The 18,514-nt window shown below is 41.8% G+C and overlaps 2 protein-coding genes across 4 annotated transcripts in view; both read left to right on the forward strand.

Moving 5' to 3' along the window:
• The window catches only part of LOC117952250 (protocadherin alpha-3-like), a 4,863-nt gene extending 1,999 nt beyond the window's left edge, over positions 1-2,864 (forward strand). Inside the window, exon 2 of the mRNA XM_034884400.1 lies at positions 2,801-2,864. Coding sequence (XP_034740291.1) covers positions 2,801-2,864 — 64 coding nt within the window. The remainder of the gene's footprint in view (positions 1-2,800) is intronic.
• The window catches only part of LOC117951262 (protocadherin alpha-C2-like), a 125,719-nt gene that overhangs the window by 92,380 nt on the left and 14,825 nt on the right, over positions 1-18,514 (forward strand). For 2 of the 3 annotated variants that reach the window (XM_034882883.1, XM_034882882.1), the window contains exon 2: positions 17,352-17,416. In XM_034882883.1, the coding sequence (XP_034738774.1) occupies positions 17,352-17,416 (65 nt within the window). Of the gene's footprint in view, positions 1-10,874; positions 13,850-17,351; positions 17,417-18,514 lie in introns of those variants that run through there. The other variant, XM_034882881.1, reaches the window with a different exon arrangement.

Raw genomic sequence — 18,514 nt, forward strand, 5'->3', positions numbered from 1 at the left:
ATGCTGAGCTGATCAGTATTAACGGAGGAGACACTTTTACCAGAACTCAGACTTTACCTAACACAGACAAGGTAAGATGTAATCCAACCCCTCTGGGACGAGTTGATTCACTAGTTTTATTTATTTTAGTATACACCGTCCCCTACAGTACCTTAATTAGTAACTATGTTGGTGTGTTTCCTATTATTTGTTTCAGTACTCTAATTGTTCTTCCTTCCCTGGCTGCTTTTGGCCTTAGCGCTGTCCATGGTTCTGAAAACGCGGGGGCCTGTTAGAGTGTCTTTGTCAACTAGGCATAAACATAACGTATATAATAAAGTTTCAAACCACAACTTGAGCGTAATGTCATGAAAAGCAACAGTTCAGAATTTCTGGCAGAAAGAGAATTCATAAACAACTCTTCATTGTGAAGGTTAAATGAATGAGAATGTGTACTTTATTTCAGTTTAGTTTCTTCATAAAACAGTTAAGTACACTCATAAAACATAATAGCTACACGTGAAATGGGACATCTTCATAAGTTATCGGAAGCTTGAGCATAGAGGCCCAGACACTAAATACCTAAAAGTGTAAATATATAGCAAGTGGAAAGCCTACAATTTAAATTGAGTTTTGAGAAGATCTACTTCACATCCGTTTAGGTTATTCAAGATTTAACGTTAGTAGTAACTGCTGCCTTAAGCTCTTTTTGAAAACAGACAGAAAAAAACGTTTATAGTATTTTCTCATCTCATTCCATACCTGTGGATCTCTGCAAACCACACTACATTACGTACGTTTACGATTACGTTTTAACTGTTTGTAAGATGATTTATCCTAGTCGCATTTGCGAGGGAAAGTAAATGGACCCAACAGACACACAGTGCAATGATTACCAGTACAATCAAGTCCAGTTCGGGTTCAGACCAGTGTCTGCGGAACACTACAGCTCAGTATATGCGAACTGAACTATGGGAATCATAATGATTTTAGAGACTTCAGTTGGTGTCAAAAAGAATGGATTTAAATAATTGCATTGTAAACAATCTTGAGATTCAGTACTCACCGCCAGTAGCCCGGACTTGAAATGTTGTTCCGAAGTTGTAGCTTAATCACTCGGCGCAACAGAGATGACAGCAGTTGTTAGCTAGTTTACATGAATTCCTCGCGGTTAGCATGGATTTGAATGGCAATCAATTCCTTGCAAAAAGGGTACATGTGTATTAAAAATTACTTATCAAACCACGCATGTGTCACAACACACTTCTGCGACGTTAATTGTTAATTGTTAATTGTTAAACGTTAACGCGACGTAAGAAACATTGATTTTGTTAACTCAAAGTGGTTGCTGTGAGAAGTTTCTGGCCTGAGAAGTTTGGCTCGCGCTAAAAGCCCAATATGTATGTCCCATTGAAGTTACTAAACGCTTGTATGTTGAAAACCTAAACTGACTGGAGATTAGTTGAATTGCTTAGCAACCGGTCAGGCGAAATACGTTGATGATATGCGGGTGTTAATGTAACAGAAACGCAGCTTTGTCTCACACTGTCCAAAATCCCAGAATGTCAACAAAACATGGATTTGGCAAAAAAACTCATCTTCTTCACTCACTGACGATGTGGTGCGCAGCGGTTCTAGGCTCAGTGCTGCCACTGATGGCTTGAAGCTGTTTTCCAACCATTCTGACAGTTGGTTAGCTTACGTTAGCTGTCGGCCACAATCGTGGACATTTTGGACTTCACATGTGGTGGATTGTTTTGCATGATAATCACCCCAGTCGATCCGAGTAAGTGTTGCTTTTGTTACTTTACAAGCGCTTGACATCGAGTTTTTATCAACTGTTGAGGTCACCTGTGATTAACGTTTGGCCAGTTACAAACTCGGCTTCTTTTATGTGAATGAGCTCATGGCTAAGTTGGAAAATCAGTAGTAAACGGAGCTAGTGACCAGCTTTTTGATGACCTATGATAAGTTGGTTTGTTTTTGTGCTTAGTGAAACCAATAAATAGCCTGAATGTTTCTTGATGGAGGGCTTAAGTGGCATTGTACATAGGGAATTATTGACAGCAGCTATGTTTGACATTGTTTTGATTTGCTTTAGTTTAGATGGTTAGACTACACGTTGGACCTGTGCAATGTCAAGGTATATGCATTTGTCCTAGTTCTGCATTCAAACTGTAGGTTATCAGGTGTCAGTGCACTCTCACACAAATTAACTTTAGGCCTAGTTCTTGACTATCTATCTATCAATCTATCAATCTATCTATCTATCTATCTATCTATCTATCTATCTATCTATCTATCTATCTTTCTATTCTTCTAATAAATATAGTCTAATTACAAGGCAAATCTCTCATAAAAAGAGTTACCTCTCTATATTTGTAATTGAGCTTTTCTTTGGATTTTGTTCGTAGTTTGTGTTCGAGGCATTTTGCATGCAAACAGGAGTTTTCTTCAGTTATTCTGGCTCATTATTTTTTTTTTAGCTCAGATTGAAATTTGGAGGGGTATGCTGGAAAAGATGTGAGGTCATCGAACTCAATGCATTCATATAGGCCTTTTTGACAGCAGATCTTTTGAGTTGTCATAGTAGGAAAAGCACAAGTGTTACTGAAAATATTAACGATTGCTTTGTTCAAGTGTCCCTTAAAAGTGTGACAGTGTGAGGCATGCACAATACCAGAAGCCTGAACCTGTAGCAGCTAAATAGAATTCAGCTATCACAGATGGGTTATTACCTGCTACTATGTTCATGTCAAAATGTCATCTGTGAAGAAGGCCTATAAGAATGATTATGGTGTTATTCCTCCCATCTCATCAGGTATTACAGGAATGTGAGGATGATGTCAAGCAAACACAATTTGTACATGCTCACACTGTTGTAAGAGTTGGTCTAATGAGCAAAACAACCGACCTTTTTGGTTGGATCATGGGTGTTAAATGTCTATAGCTCTTCAACCTTCTCTAATCTGAAAATATCTCCCATGTTTGTCTGTCTTTGATATTGCTCATTCATATATTTTTTTTCTATTCCAGTAACTGAATGTGTTTCTCCTGAGATGTTTCCATCACCTTTTTTTGAGTCACACATTATCCTTAGTCCTATTCACCATCACAGCTTTTAATTCTCTACTGCTTGTACTTATATTTTTGCATTCTACCCAGAGTAATCTCTTACATTTTTGTTTGTTTGTTTAAGTAACATTTCCCCTAAAAATCCACTGCTGTAATACAGGCTTATGTTTGTGATTATGCTATCCCCCATTGTCTTAATATTACAAGAACTACGTTTCAAAACCCCAGTGCTAATAATATAATTAGTGTGTAATAGTGAATTTCTAATAATCGATTAACACCATGCGGAAGTTTCACTTTTAGCAAGCCATATTTTTTACTTTCAATATTTATGAATAGTGAGCCTGGGAAACGATGTGTTCTTGTGATTATTTATTTTTTGACCCTGCTCTCCAAATTGCAACTGCTTAAAACATATATTTTTTATTAAAATAACGTTAAAATCCTCAGAATTCCTTTAATTTTTCTTAATCTTGCCTGCACTATTTCCCCATTTTATTTCTCTGCAATATCAAAACGTATTCAAGCCTATTCCTTTTTCTCTTCCTCTGCTCCATGCTGCCGATCACTTTCCCCTCCCCCTCTTCTTCACCAGCTCTCCCTGAGAAGGGGAGCAGCTGAGAGAACTAACAGGGAATTAATGTCCATCTCTGCAGACATGTGTGCCATCAGCCTCAGAGCGCTGTAAACACGATCTAATATATTGGCATTAACGTCCCTAATGTGTGTAGAGGCAACCTTGATCATGCCCAGTAGGCCTGGGACAGAGGCGCCACGTGTCTTCTGTTTTGGTTGACATTGTCAGTGTTTAAATCTATGTACATTTGTGTGGCATTTACGCAGGCCTTTTTAATGATGTTGTAATTGCTCCATACTGCTGGAGTGTGTTCAAATATTCCGGGTGAAGCTCACATTACATTGTGGTGCTGTATCTACGATGCTTTAGAGTCAGACGAAGTGACCTCATTTTAGGGAGTGGCCCAGAACAAACAAGCCTGGACTGATCTGTCAAATCTCCGTTCGTTTGGTTGGTTTCGTGTTAAGGAGACTGGGACCAGGCTTTCTGCGCTCTCTACCAGACTTTACATATTGCAGGCGATGCAAATATGCTGTGTGAAGCTCATACTCCTAAATGGGTCAGCGTATGGTTTAAAAATGGAAGCAAATGAATGAACCTGTGTGACAGTTGCCTGCCTCTCTCTCTCAGATACAGGCTCCGCTATACTGTATGTACAAGCTGTCCACACTGTGGTTCCTGAAATAATGCCTAGAGCTGTCTTTGCGTAAAAAGCGAATGAGAGAAAGGGTGGGGGAGGGGCAGGGCAGGTAATTTTCCGCTACTTGCTGCTGCAGCTGCAGCAGCAGGGAGCTTCCGTACCGACCGTGGTATCAGCTCCACTCGACTAAGCTCTCCCTCCTTCTCTGCTCTGCGGCTGGGCGGGGCCGACATCACCTAGTGTCAGTCACAGCAGAACCGGTTGGGCGGGGCGAAGGACCTGGGTGGATGAGGACGAAAGGCTTTTATCCTTGCAACCATCAGAACATCGTGTGTCTGTGTCGATGTGTTGTGTTACAGGATATTTTAATGGAGCTGCAAGACTGTTTTTTTATTCATAGGGCAAATATTGCCTGCTGTGTGTTTTATAGGACTGCGATAATAATAAAATATACTTATTGCACACACACACAGCTATTGGGAGAAATGTAGGTTTTTGGCAGTATGCATAAGATGATGACTTTTATGATGGGGTTTAGAGTGTGTATTCGGTTACAGCTTTTAACTCTGTTTCCCATTGCTGCATTGCAGTATTGATTCTATAGTACATTATCCAGGTTGAGGCATACAGCTTAGTGGTTCACAGCTCATAGATTATGTCCTACAGTTATCATGAAGCATTCACCTAAGTCATATTGGTGGAGTACACAGATAGGTTTGGCAGATGGGCCAAAGGCATGACGTATTAATGTCCTTACCTCACCAGTTTTAATCCAAGGTGACATAGCAGCAGGGTGGTTAACAGAAAATGGTATTTATTCTTCTTTATTTATCTCCCTGTCTGTCTGTCTCTCTCACACACACACACACACACACACATCTCATGTAGCACTTCCTGTTTTTCTCCTTTACAAGGGTGTGTCCTTGTGTGTGAGTGAGGTTAGCACTGCTATCTGTGGTTACCATGGAGACTGTTCTGAGCCATAATGAAATGATGAACTAGCCTTGTTTCCAGGGAGCTGCCAGTATGTACCCACCCCCACCCAGACATCAGTCCCAGCATGTGCTTCACTATAGATGCAAGCAGGAAGGAAACAGGGTGGACACAATGGGGGCAGGGGCGATGGCCAGAGACAAAGAGAAAGATGCCAACCAAATACGTGCAGCATCTTGAGCAGAAATGGCAACTCAGACGAAGGATAAAGGAAGTGAGAAAGCGAGGGAGAAGTGCGTGTGATTAGAAAATCGTTTCTAAAAAGGGAGAGGGTTTTAGGGAAAGTCACAAATACGGCAGCACAGACTAGAGCATTAAGCATGATATAATGAGAAAACTGGAGCTTCTGAGGAGGACATGGACAAAAAACACATTGAATACATGCCCTGCAGCTGAGTGAGAACATCACAGGCTTACAATTGGTCACAGATAAAAGGAAGAACTTATCACCACCCCTCCCCTTCTCCCCCACTTCATCCAACCCGTCTTCCATCCGTGCTCCCTCTTAGTGGCATTGGGATGTTGTTGCCGTCATTAGATCAGCTTTGTCATGCTCGGAACCACGGGTTCCATCCTCTCCCATCCGGCAAGTATACAAAGCCAGGGCATCCTAAGAGGGAAGTATCCAAAGCCTGCCTGCATTTTCTGATAGCTTTGTTCAGTGCCACAACAAGAATCTTTTTAATGTATGCACAGGCTGAACCAGGACAACCATGGAACTGTTTAACCCCTACAAGGCCCCAGAGGGACGGATTTGGGCTGCTTTTAGTTCTCTCAGGCCCTTTATTGTTGAAACAAGGTACACAAGGGATAAACACAAACAAACATACCCAAAGAATGCCTCCTCCATCCGCTTACTGTGTTTCCACCTGAGTAAAAAGATTGTGGTTACCATGGGGCTTTTTTCTTTGAGATTTTAAAGTTGGCAAAGTTTTGTGCATATAGAGAAAAGTATGATGAGAAGACAGTATGAGAACACCGCGTTGTCATGGTGCTTTTAGTCAATTTACTAAATAATACCATTCTTCAGTCTGTATTGATAATATAGTTGATCAAATATTTTGAGATTTATATTTGTATTTCAGAATTTACTTTTTATGCATTTGTCATTTCATTTGAAGAAGTGGTGCAGATATAATATGAGCTTATCTGTGAAAGACGGGTGTTTAGTCCCTATTTTGGTTAGGGAGACAAAATGCTTAAGTTCCAATGGTCTTCTTCTATGTATGCTGTACACCATTTTGCGCTTGAATCCATATTTTATGTGTGTGTGATGTGTATCCAGTACATGTATGAAATGTTTTTTTACCGATTACAGAATGTATCCTTTATACTGCTCTTTCTCATTTCACCTCTGGAGGGTGTCTTGCCGTATAGCTTGTTTTATCCATTGTGTAAAATGAGAGAGAAAATGACTGCCACTGCAGTCTGACGTCCGTGCACTCCTCTCTTTCTCTCCCTCTCTCTTAAACACACACACACACACACACATACACTCATGGCTGGGATTATGTTTTAGTGCTTTGGCTTAATGAGAAAGCCTGTGTGGATGGGCATTAGGGTTGTGATCACGTGTCCAACCCTTGTACTACTGCTTCAGTCCAACAGAGGGACCAATTTCACTGTCTCACCCACCTCTGCTCCCTGTTGTTCAATCACCCTCTTCAACCCATATATTATAATTATATTTGCAGTACCAGTTGCATTGGCCTCCTCCTTTCGTACTGAGGCATGACTCCAAATATAAAGCAAGACCTTTACTAGAGATGCTGTATTGTTTTCATACATAGGTAATATTTTGGTTTCAGTAGAAGAGATAACCAAAGCACAACACTGTAAACATAGTTCGCTGGTGATCGTCCCTCAAAAAATGTATGTTGACTTCCAATTGTAGCTTTAACAAACATAATGGTGAGAAAGTTGTTTAGGATGCTGTTTTCTGCTGTCTCTTCTAAGAAAAGAGTCTGTTTTGTCATTTAATTCTTTTCAATAAATCTTTTTTATTTGGCTAAATCTGAAAGTACATTTCTTGACACCACGTACGCTGCTGCCCACCTACACAAATGCCTGCAAACATTTAGTCTCCCTCACATTCTTTTTAAACTAACATGAAGAAAAAGTAGAATCAGATCTGTGCCTTTAAAATTTGACCAGTATACCAACATAATTCAGAATTACTGCTGTCCCATTGTGCAAAGTGGCACTAAAACAAAGCTTTTGAAAAACATTGATATGAAAAATTTGAGCTAGCAGTTTCTGATTATGGACCTGAATAAAAAGGTTTTTCCTTTCCATCTAAATGCTTTAAAATAAAGCATATAATGAACTTTCTCTGTGAACCTGTACATGTGTAGTCAGTGTCACCTCTGTGTGCACCTATATTCCCTGCACTCAATGCACTGGTTTATTAAAGCCCTTGATTGCTGTTTCCTGCCATTTAAGAACAAGAGGAAACGACAGCAAATTATGCTCTGACATTCATTTAGACAAAATCATGTTGTCCTTGGATAGCATTTAAAGTCTATATGGTCTCTCTATAAATAGATTGTGTGTGTGTGTGTGTGTGTGTGTGTGTGTGTGTACAGCAACAAATGCCCTTTATTCTTGCATGACTGATTCTGTTTAAATATGTGTTGACTGAGGGAGTGATGTAAGGAGTCCTGCTTCATGATAGCCCAGCTGTGACCCCTTTTTCTGTGGATCTCTGCTTTCATCTGACTCACCAAAATGGGGGATTCCAGATGAGAGACTCTGAGGGAAAGTAATATGAATGGCTTTTAGAGCGGCCCCTTACAGTATTAATGAGGTTGAGTCTTAGTGAAGCGAATGCTATTAACATGGTGGCCATCATGCATAATTGATGCAATTTGGGGGTGTTAATATTCTGGCTGAGAGAATGAACAAAAAGACTCTTATTCCAATATCTATCACAGGCCTGAGGCAACACTTTTTTTCTAACCCACTGTTTTTTGATTTTGTCTACCAGTCTACAAAAGGGATGGGCAGGGATTTCCACTTATGACCCCAGTATGCCCCTCAAACAGTCATCCGCTGGAACAGCGGATGTCTGACAGAGACGCAGCTGGTGGCTCTCCAGAGTGGAGAGAGTAGGCGAGAGACGATTGGGAAAAGTGAGAAAATGGAAGGGTTGGAAGGGGGGTTTCGGAAAACAAAAGATGTCAAGGTCAAATAAATTAATTGATGAGGAGGGGGAACTAAGTTTTGACAACCTGTTTTGTTTTAAGACAAGATGCTGTAAACATAAACACCAATTAGCCAATTAGCTCTTTGAGATCTGTGTTTGTGGATGCGTAACAGGCATCTGTCTGAGGTGGAATAATAGTGATAGCTTTATCTGCAGCACCCTTGAGTGAAAAATGAAATAATCCACAGCTCAGCGGCATACAATTATTGCTGAAACAGATGTAATTGAAACAGGTATGAGAGACCTGTAACATTAACATATTGGAAGAGTAGAGGAGAGGGGAATGAGAGAGACAGGTGAAAGGGTCATGTGTAAATCCAGATCTGTTCGTTGTCAACAAGATAAACATTGCCTGTTTTCATTTTTGTGTCATTGCCAAACAAAGAGGTCCAAGTATCCCACCGGAAAATCTGCTAAATGTCACGCTTCGCTTGCGGACCATGCATTTAGAACCATCAGAGACGCTGAAAGGCACCAGTTGAAAGAAACTGGGTTATCACTGCTGCTCAGTGGGAGAGCAAAGTAGGCCTAAATGCCAGCCCTTTTTTTTTTTTTACAGATGAGTACAACATGTACACTTTTTTATTATATTGATAGAGTAAGAGATGAACTATACCTAAAATTTAGTCTTTTATAAATGCAGTGTATGTACAGTAGATAGGATTAGTGCATGTATCTAGTAATTTGTCTTCCTTCGATGGACATTTGGCTGCTTCTATAACTTCCCATTTTGCCACCTCCTCTTCGTCGCCTTGTAGTGTGAAGAGTCACTCTGTATCTACCCATCGACTAGCAGCATCCGAGTGAGTCACTGTCTTCTCTCTGTCTCCTGGGATGCCAAGTGTTGTCATTGCCGTGGGCAGACTGGGCTTGTGGTGAGTGGCAGCACACCAGAAGAGAAAAAAAACATTATGTGGGCGGTAGTGGACGCTCATCTTGGCCCAGTGGACAAGGACAATCAAGAAGGCTCAGGGTCTCACAAGGCCACACCTTCAACGCATATAACTTGTTTAATAAATATAAAAAATGACGATAGATCCCATCGACACAGATTTAACGTTGGTGGCTTACTTAATGTGTCGTTGTTGATCCTAAGACTAATTCTCTCCATGACCTATTATCTAGAAATTTTTGAAATGTGTGGATATGTGCAAAATCCCTCCAAAAGGCTGCTCTGTGTAAGTGTAGTAGCAAATACAGATGTGATTACTTGTAGATAATAGTGGCTTTGCAGATAATGTCTGCATAACAAGGTCTGCCTGTCAGGAGAGGACAGCGTTGTATTTTTGCCAGATATGAAGAGGGGTTACATTTGGAGCATGTTGTGTGTGACCTGGTTAGTGTCATCACCAGTAAATATCCTCATGACATGTGTTTTTATGTGGGAATGAGCCATAACGGTGTGAGTGCAGAGCATCGTCACTGTAAGAAAAAGTGTCATGACAAAGTAACAAAAAATGGCATTTCTTATCCTTTCTTCTTTCTTCTTTAACTTGGCTAATGCAAAAAAGTCTTATGCTCAGCGTAAGAAGTATTCAGATCCTTTATTTAAGTACAAGTACTAATACCACACTGTAGAAATACTCTTTCATAAGTAAAATAGCTGCACTGAAAATGTTACATGAGTAAAAGTATGTAAGTATCATATGTACTTAAAGTTTAAAAAGTACATATCCTCACATTTTAGAAAGTTGAAACGATCCAAACTCTTCTGTGTTTAATCGTCTCATCATTTAGCTGGACTTGCAGGCTGTTATATTGTTGGGTAGTTTAATTTATAATCAAACCTATTTTATAAACTACATGTGTTTATTTTAATTTGTAAAGTAACAAGTAACTAGGCTGTCAGATGAATGTAGTGGAGTAAAAAGTACAATATTTCTCTCTGAAATGTAGTGGAGTAGAAGTAGAAAGCATGAAAAAAAGGACTCATGTACAAGTACTTGAGTAAATGTACTTAGTTACATTCCACCACATAGTATTGCTTAACATTAGGTTGGAGTTGTTGCACTAAAGCCAAACCACTAGAGCTTTGTTACAGTTGGTATATTTATTTATTTTTTTCCTTTTAAATTTCGAAATATGGTCTGTTTGTATCAGACATCTGCTTTTCTGTTTGGCTCGAGGGTCCCTGAGTACTTGTGGGTCTGTGGGTTTCCATTAGTGAGGACATGTAAACGCCAGGATGGTTCATAAATCAGCTTAACAGCGCACAATGAAAAGGGCGGTGGCACTGACAAAAACAGGGAAAACGATTGTCTCGAAATCCTTTCCCTGAAATCAGTGTGCAGAATCAGATGACATTGGCTGCTTCGTGGACGGAGTCCGGATTTGTAGATAGATACAACTCCAGAATCGTTTCGTCTTTTGTGTTTTTATTTGTATTAGATGTGCGCGATGTAGCCTTTTTTTTGCGGAGATGCTGAAATGCAGCCAGCATCGTTTGAGCGAGTGGCTCCCCCTCCCCTTTTGCCCACAGACACCATCGCAGGCAGAGAGAGAGAGAGAGAGAGAGAGAGAGAGAGAGACAGCATCAGTGAAAGCAGTCAGCATTGCCAGTAGGATAGAGAAAATAAATTTAAAAAACAGCACCCAGCACAGAAAAGGAAAACATGGATGCACGGGGGAAAATTCCCTTTAAACAGGCACCAGAGAGGATGCGGTGGTCGTCCTGCACATAGTCGGAGTTATGCACGGACTATTCCCTTGTTTTTAATGAGGCGGGTGTGCACGCACAGCAAGCTGAAAAGGCGGAAATATTTCTCAAACCGTCTGCAAATTCTGCATGCCTGCGATGGCTGTGACTGCGCGATGCTGTTACAGTGTAAACGAGAATGTGCCTTTTTCTTTATATTTAGTTATTTTCGTAATCAGTGGCCTTACAAATGCACAAATTCGATACTCCATTCCTGAGGAGCTGGAGAACGGGGCATTGGTCGGTGACATTGTCCGAGATTTGGGTCTGGACCTGAGAAAACTTTCCACGCGACGAATCAGAATCACATCGGACAGTGGACGGAGATATTTCACCATACATCACAAAACCGGGAAATTGGTGGTGAGTGACCGCATTGACCGAGAGACCGTTTGTGAATTCAGTGGCACCTGTTCACGCAACCTGGAGGTGGTATTAGAGAATCCACTGGAGTTGCACAACGTGGAGGTGGAGATTTTGGACGTGAACGATAACGCGCCGCAATTCCCCCGAGATGAATATCAGCTTGAGTTGTCGGAGTCCGCTCTCACCGGGTCGCGCTTCCACATCGAGGGAGCTCAGGATGCAGATGATGGCTCCAACTCTGTGAAGCAGTACCGCCTCAGCCCAAACGACCACCTCACCCTGGACTCCATTAAGCCCTTTTCTAATAATAAGCACATCGAGTTTATTCTCAAAAAACCCTTTGACCGCGAGCAGATGCCCTCTCATCAGCTAATCCTGACAGCAATGGATGGGGGCACCCCACAGCGAACTGGCACGGCCAAAATTAATGTACGCATTCTTGATGCCAATGACAATGTACCTGCGTTTGACAGCTCCGTGTACAAAGTAAAACTGTACGAAAACTCTCCAAAGGGTGCACTTGTGATCAAATTAAATGCATCAGACCCTGATGAAGGCTCAAATGGGGAAGTGTTTTACTCCTTCAGCAGTTACACACCAGAAAGAGTCAGACAGATGTTTTCCATGGACACAGTAACAGGGGAAATTAGGGTGAAAAACAATATAGACTATGAGGAGACAAACTCATATGAAATGTACATACAGGCGATGGACAAGGGGGCATCTCCTGTAGCAGTTCACTGTAAAGTAGTTGTAGAAGTTTTAGATGTCAATGACAACATTCCTGAGATTGTGCTGTCTTCACTCTCCAGCCCTGTACGTGAGGATGCTCGGGCTGACACAGTTGTAGCATTGATCAGTGTGAATGACCGTGACTCTGGACCAAATAAACAAGTTAGCCTGGAGATCATGCCCCATTTGCCTTTTAAGATCAAGTCTTTCCGGAACCACTATACCATCGTAACATCCGCTTTCCTGGATCGGGAAACCATCTCCTCCTACAATGTAACTGTCAACGCTGTGGATGGAGGCACTCCGCCCCTGTCATCTCAAATGACTTTTAAGGTGGACGTTGCAGACGTGAATGACAACCCACCTCGTTTTGAACAGACATCTTATACTGTTTATGTTACAGAGAACAATGCTCCCGGTGCACCTCTGTGTGTTGTTAAGGCCACTGACGCTGACGCTGCGGAAAATGCACGCATCACCTATACTGTCCTGAATGACAACAACCATGGTATTCCTGTAGCCAGCTACGTCGGCATCAAACCTGATAAAGGTGAAGCATATGCCCTGCGAGCCTTCGACTTTGAAAAGCTGAGAGAGTTTCACTTTCAGATTAAAGCCCAGGACAATGGTGTGCCTCCCCTTAGCCGTGTGGCCACAGTGTATGTTTACATTATGGATCAGAATGACCATGTGCCCAGGATAGTCTACCCACCTGCTAATGGGAGCCGCACCACAGAGACGCTTATGAAAAACGCTGAAGCAGGAGTGTTGGTTAGCAAGGTGATGGCGTGGGATGGCGATGCAGGACAGAATGCTTGGCTGCTCTATGCCCTGCAGCAAACCAACACTGACCTTGACCTGTTCAAGGTGCATGAGTACACAGGTGAGATCCGCACAACAAGGCGCGTCATTGAGGAGAACTCCACTTCCTTCGTTCTGACAGTGCTAGTGTGCGATAACGGCTTACCGCCACTCTCCTCCACGGCCACCATCTATGTGCACGTAATGGAACTGCCACCAAAGTTGACCCCCGACCCCAAGCGCATCATAAGGCCCAACAGCCCCCTAATGTTTTCCAATGTCACCCTCTACCTTATCATTGCCCTTAGTGCCACAACCTTCGTTTTCCTAGTCACCATCTTTGTGCTGGCCATTGTGCGTTGCCATGCCTACTGCACCCAGCCTGGCTCCTGCTCCCCATGTTGCGTATCCAAGAAGAGTGCTCCAGAGGGGGGCACCTCAGCTGGTGGTGGGGGGGGTGGAGGAAGAGCTGCAGGTGGAGTAGGGGGTGGAGGAGCCGCAGGAGGTGGAGGCGGAGGTGGAGGGCAAACAAACGACAATGTTGCCCTGCGACGTGACCTCAAAGTGGAACCGCATTATATTGAAGTGCGTGGAAATGGGTCTATGACCAAAACATACTGTTACAAGACATGCCTGACCGCCACGTCAGGAAGTGACACTTTTATGTTCTACAACACGGGACGACCACACAGTGGCACCTGGGGCTCGAGCTACGTCACCAGCCATAGTGGACAGAGCCAGTTATTTGTACGCCGTCTCAGTATGCCAGATGCAACTGCCATTCAGGTGTGTGTCTGGTGTTATCTCTGTGATTTGTTATTTTAGATTGCCTTATAACGGTAAAAGGCACACAAAGCTCAAGTCATAAAAGGAAAGTTCTCAGAGAGTTATGGTTCAGGTTTTGCTCTAGGGCGGTGTTGTTGCAATAGGATTGCAGTTGACATGTATGGCTAAGGATCTGTTAAAAGCTTTCATCTGTGCTTCTGGTGTTTGAAGTTTTAGAAATACATATATATATTTATTATTATATATTCCCAGGATATGCTTAGTCCTTTAAGTTCTCCTAAACTAATTATTAGGATCCATCAGTATCAGATTAAGGAAAGACATACCACCATTTTGTTTGTGCAATTACTTTTGCTGGTCTTCACATTAGTTGCCATTTATCTTCAGGTCTGCATCTTACAAACCCGGCATACACAAGTGAGGGTAGTTTATTTAGGCTGTGTGTGCACTCTGATTTGCTAGATGTAGTGTCTTTAGCAAGTGTGAAACACACGTAAAGACTAGTTGTTTGGTGATTCAGTGTATGATGTTAAAGTGCACCGGTCCTCCACAGTTCTGTGGAAAGCTGTACTCAAAATATATTTCAAGAACCATCTCTCTCACTCTCTTGGTCTCTTTTTCTGCACCCTGTTACTTACTCTCTTTTCAAAACAAGTTAGCTGTTCACCTATGACCCCACACAGCCATTGTTATTTGTCTTATGTGGGCTGTGAGCTACACTAGTCAAGTCCGGTAGGTCCAGAGGGCATTCAGGGGCCATCTCTGTAGAGAGGAAATAGTACAGCCTTCGCCAGCTACAAGGGCCACCAGTCCCACTGCACCAAAATATCCTCTTCTGGTCACGTACCTCTTTGGTACTGAACAGTGAGCCAGAGTTTGGGTATCGGTGAAGAATGAGGCAGAGACTGTGTCTGACTATCATTAAGATGGGAGCCCTATTATATGTATTTCTCCCCATGTAAAAGGTTGCACAAGGTCGTTTGGATAATTTGTGGTTGTAGTAAATCACACATGATTATTAGTATAAAACTAAAGTTATTTGTTTTGTACATGATTCTGTTTGCCCCAGAGCCTCTCTGAGTTGGTCCATGCAGTGCAGAAAAGGATTTAAGAGAGAATAAGTGATTAAAAAGAGAAATAAAAAAAATACTAAAGGTAATTGTTCTGTTGTCACTTGACAGGTTTCTCATTAAATGGCCTGTTTCTTCTTGCTGTGTAATTAATTGGCAACGATGTGTTTCATATAACTGGGCGTGGATTGGCTGGCGCCGCGCAGATGAGGCAGGGGAGGAAAGATGATTGGACACAGTATTGATGGCGGAGGTGTGAGCTCTGTATCCATGCTAGAAGTGTTCACTCAGGGAGAGAGGGAAGAATGGAAAAATGGCGAGAAAAGGGTTGAGTCGCCAAACCAAAATCTTTCTTTATTCTCTGATTTACAAAGTACAGCCAGACAAGGAAAGGAATACGGTAAAAACCCATGGTATTTTTTGTTCTATCCACTAAAGGTGGTGTGTCCCTTTTTCAAATGATAAAACAAAATGCATTAAATTTCCCGTCCTCCGTATGAGTCAGATTTTTTTGGGTTTATTTGTTTACATGTATTGCATTAACTGGTGACATTCTAGTTTTGCATGTATGTATATCCTTGGAAGTTTATCAGACAAAGAACATGTTTAGGTTCCAGATGGTTGTATCTAATGTGTGTATGTGCTAATGTGTGTGTTTTCATTTACACCCATAACCACCATACGACCTCTCCCTTTGGCCACTTCCAACATGGCAAATGATTAACAAAGCCCTTTACTTCCCATTAGTGGACAATCTGGTCTTATTTGAATGTTGTTGTTTTTTGTTTCACTCTCTTCTCGTGTGTTTTGTGGAAGGTTAACACTAGACACGTAGCTTTTGTTTTTAATGCCATACTAACATATTTTTTTCCTTTCAATGTTAAACTTAACGACAGGTCTAGCCAATAATTGCTTAGTGAGGAGTGATTGTCTTCAAATAATCAAGTGCATTCTTAGTTTTCAGAATGGGCAAGTGTATCCGATGCTGCACTGCTCTGTATCCCTGTAGACATTCTGCTCTGATTGAATGAGACCAGGAGGAATACCAGGCTTCTCTCATTAAGACCAAATATTGGATTTCAAGGGTGATGAATGTCCACTGCAAACTCATAGAGGTCAATGCAGCTTCAGCAGCAAGTGAACATCTGTCATATTTGAAAGGAAGTGGAATTGCAAATGGGTCTCTTATGAACTGCATGGCCAAGCAAAGGTAATTTAGTGTTAGTTAGATTGGTTTGGCTCTGTCAGGGGTTTAGGTTCAGGCTAAAAAAATACAATCTCATCTCAGTTATACGGTCAGGTTAACAGCACATTTTGCTGCACAGCAAGCTGCACCACTGCGGAATTTTAGTCTAAACACATTTTGTCTGGTTTTACAATGTTGTATCTTAATAGGTTTCTAATAATCAAATTTACTAGAAGCACAAACACGGAAATCTCTTATTAAGATGTCACAAATGAATTGCATCATTGGCAGACAGGCAGAGGTTGGATTGGTGTCCGTTTGTGTCTTTCTGTTGTGTTGTGGTGTGTCAGAGTCTAAATGCAAGGCTGAGTGGGTTAATCTGATATCTTTCCCCCATCCCTCCTCCACCTGTGACCTTCACAGGAGTGAAATGAAAGAGGGCGTTGGATGGAGGGTAAAATGTCTACTGAGCTCTGCACAGTTACCATGGAGAGATGTGTCAGACTGACTCAGGCAGACTGTTTGCCAGCAACACTCAAGGTTTTGATCAGAGTTAAGAGGATAAAACAGGGAGAAAGAACTCAACAGCACAGGAGAGGGTTGGTGAATATAAAGAGGCAGAGTAGAGGAAGGGAGGGTGGTATGGTGACAACGAAAAATACAGCAGACAATGCAGCTCTTTCAGAAACCATTACCTAGCATGAACAAAAAACAATTTGATATTTCAATAATTGTATAATAACAAAATTATAATATTAAAAATATAGTAGAGGAAGGGATGGGAGGAGGGAATTAGGTAGACAGCTGTAGCTTTGAATTGAGTCTGTCATCAGCACTATGGTAATGGACTGGTCCCAGAACAGCCTGGTCTGAGTGCACCAGCCCTGGGCATGTGGCCTCCAGGCCTATGCATCACAGTACCAGGGTCAGTAGGCTGCTGGGGTGAAATCTTTCAAAGAAATAATTTTTTCAGAGGACATGGATGGAAATAGGGAGGGAATGGGGGAGGAGGAGAGGGTGTGGGGATGGGAGGAGTGCACCTGCAAGCTGTAATTCATCACTCACTTCTCTCCAAACGCAGGGGCAAACTGTCATTGCTGTGACTGTCTATGTGTGTGACTGAGTTTGTGTGTTGTTGTGTGTGCGTGACGCGCATGCACTAGCAGTTCTCTCCATGATTTATTAATGAGAAAGTATTGGCTTTCGCCTGTACTTAACACTCAATTCCTCTACTTCTCTCTTGCAGCCCAAAGGGCCGAGTGGAGACTGGAGATATTCAGCCTCCCTGAGAGCAGGAGGTGTGATGCAGAGGTAAGCATCCCATTTTGTTTTCTTTCGTTTTGCTACCGGCTTTGAACAAAGTTTAATTTAGCCACCCAACACAAGTTTATAGTTGATTGTGGGAGTAATGTAACATATCCTCAAATAATCTACAGAAAGGGCTTCATTATGCCAGTGAAGAATACTGTACATTTAAGATGTATCATACAATCATAAAATGAAGTAAAATGTAAGACAAAGTCAGTCTTCAGTCAGTTCTAAGGGAGAAGCCCTGTCATCCTGCAGTTTAGACCTAATTTAATAATTTCATACATAGAAGTCATTCTCTAAATCCGTTTTAGTTTGTGGAAATGGAATTTAAAACATATCTAAATGAAAAGGGTACAGAGTGTACTTTTGACACAGCCACCAGGAAGACATTACAAATGTCTCCAAATCCCTACCCATCTTTGAGGCATTCATTGGCCTATTCCAGTAAATCTGTCTGAGATCATCTTTGCTGCCAGCTGTTGCTCAGCTGTGATCACTCTGCTGAGGGACAAGAGGTGGGATAATTACCATCTTGTTTTACCCACTTACATTTACATTTCTCAATGTACATTAGTTAAAGTGCATTGTGAGAAAACCCCAGTTTGTCTACATTTTATTAAACAAAGTATTACTCTTATAATGATCATTGAAAGTAATTGAATTTTTAATTATGAGAAAGGCGACACAGTGAGGAGAAATAGGGTTGGAAATGGCTCTCTCAGTGTGGCCATAGACAGATGGAGAACTGACAGGAGGGCAAAGTAAGCAGATACAGGGTCAGTGATGGATGAAGGGCAGGTAGTCAGGTGGAAAGACATTGGGATAACTGCATGACAACGCCAGTGATCAGATTACCCATAAAACACTGGGCTGTTACCTGCAGTGGGATCAGATGGACCTGACCAAATCAAGGTTGATGCTAATGAGATGACACCATAATTAGAATAAGTCACAGGCTTAATGAATTAGCCATGATATCCCTATCTATCTACCTATCATATCTATGCAATCTATCCACTTCCTATACAGTGGGTACGGAAAGTATTCAGACCCCTTTAAATTTTTCACTCTTTGTTTCATTGCAGCCATTTTCCAAAA

Source organism: Etheostoma cragini, chromosome 10, assembly GCF_013103735.1.
Source record: "Etheostoma cragini isolate CJK2018 chromosome 10, CSU_Ecrag_1.0, whole genome shotgun sequence".
Lineage (NCBI taxonomy): Eukaryota > Metazoa > Chordata > Actinopteri > Perciformes > Percidae > Etheostoma > Etheostoma cragini.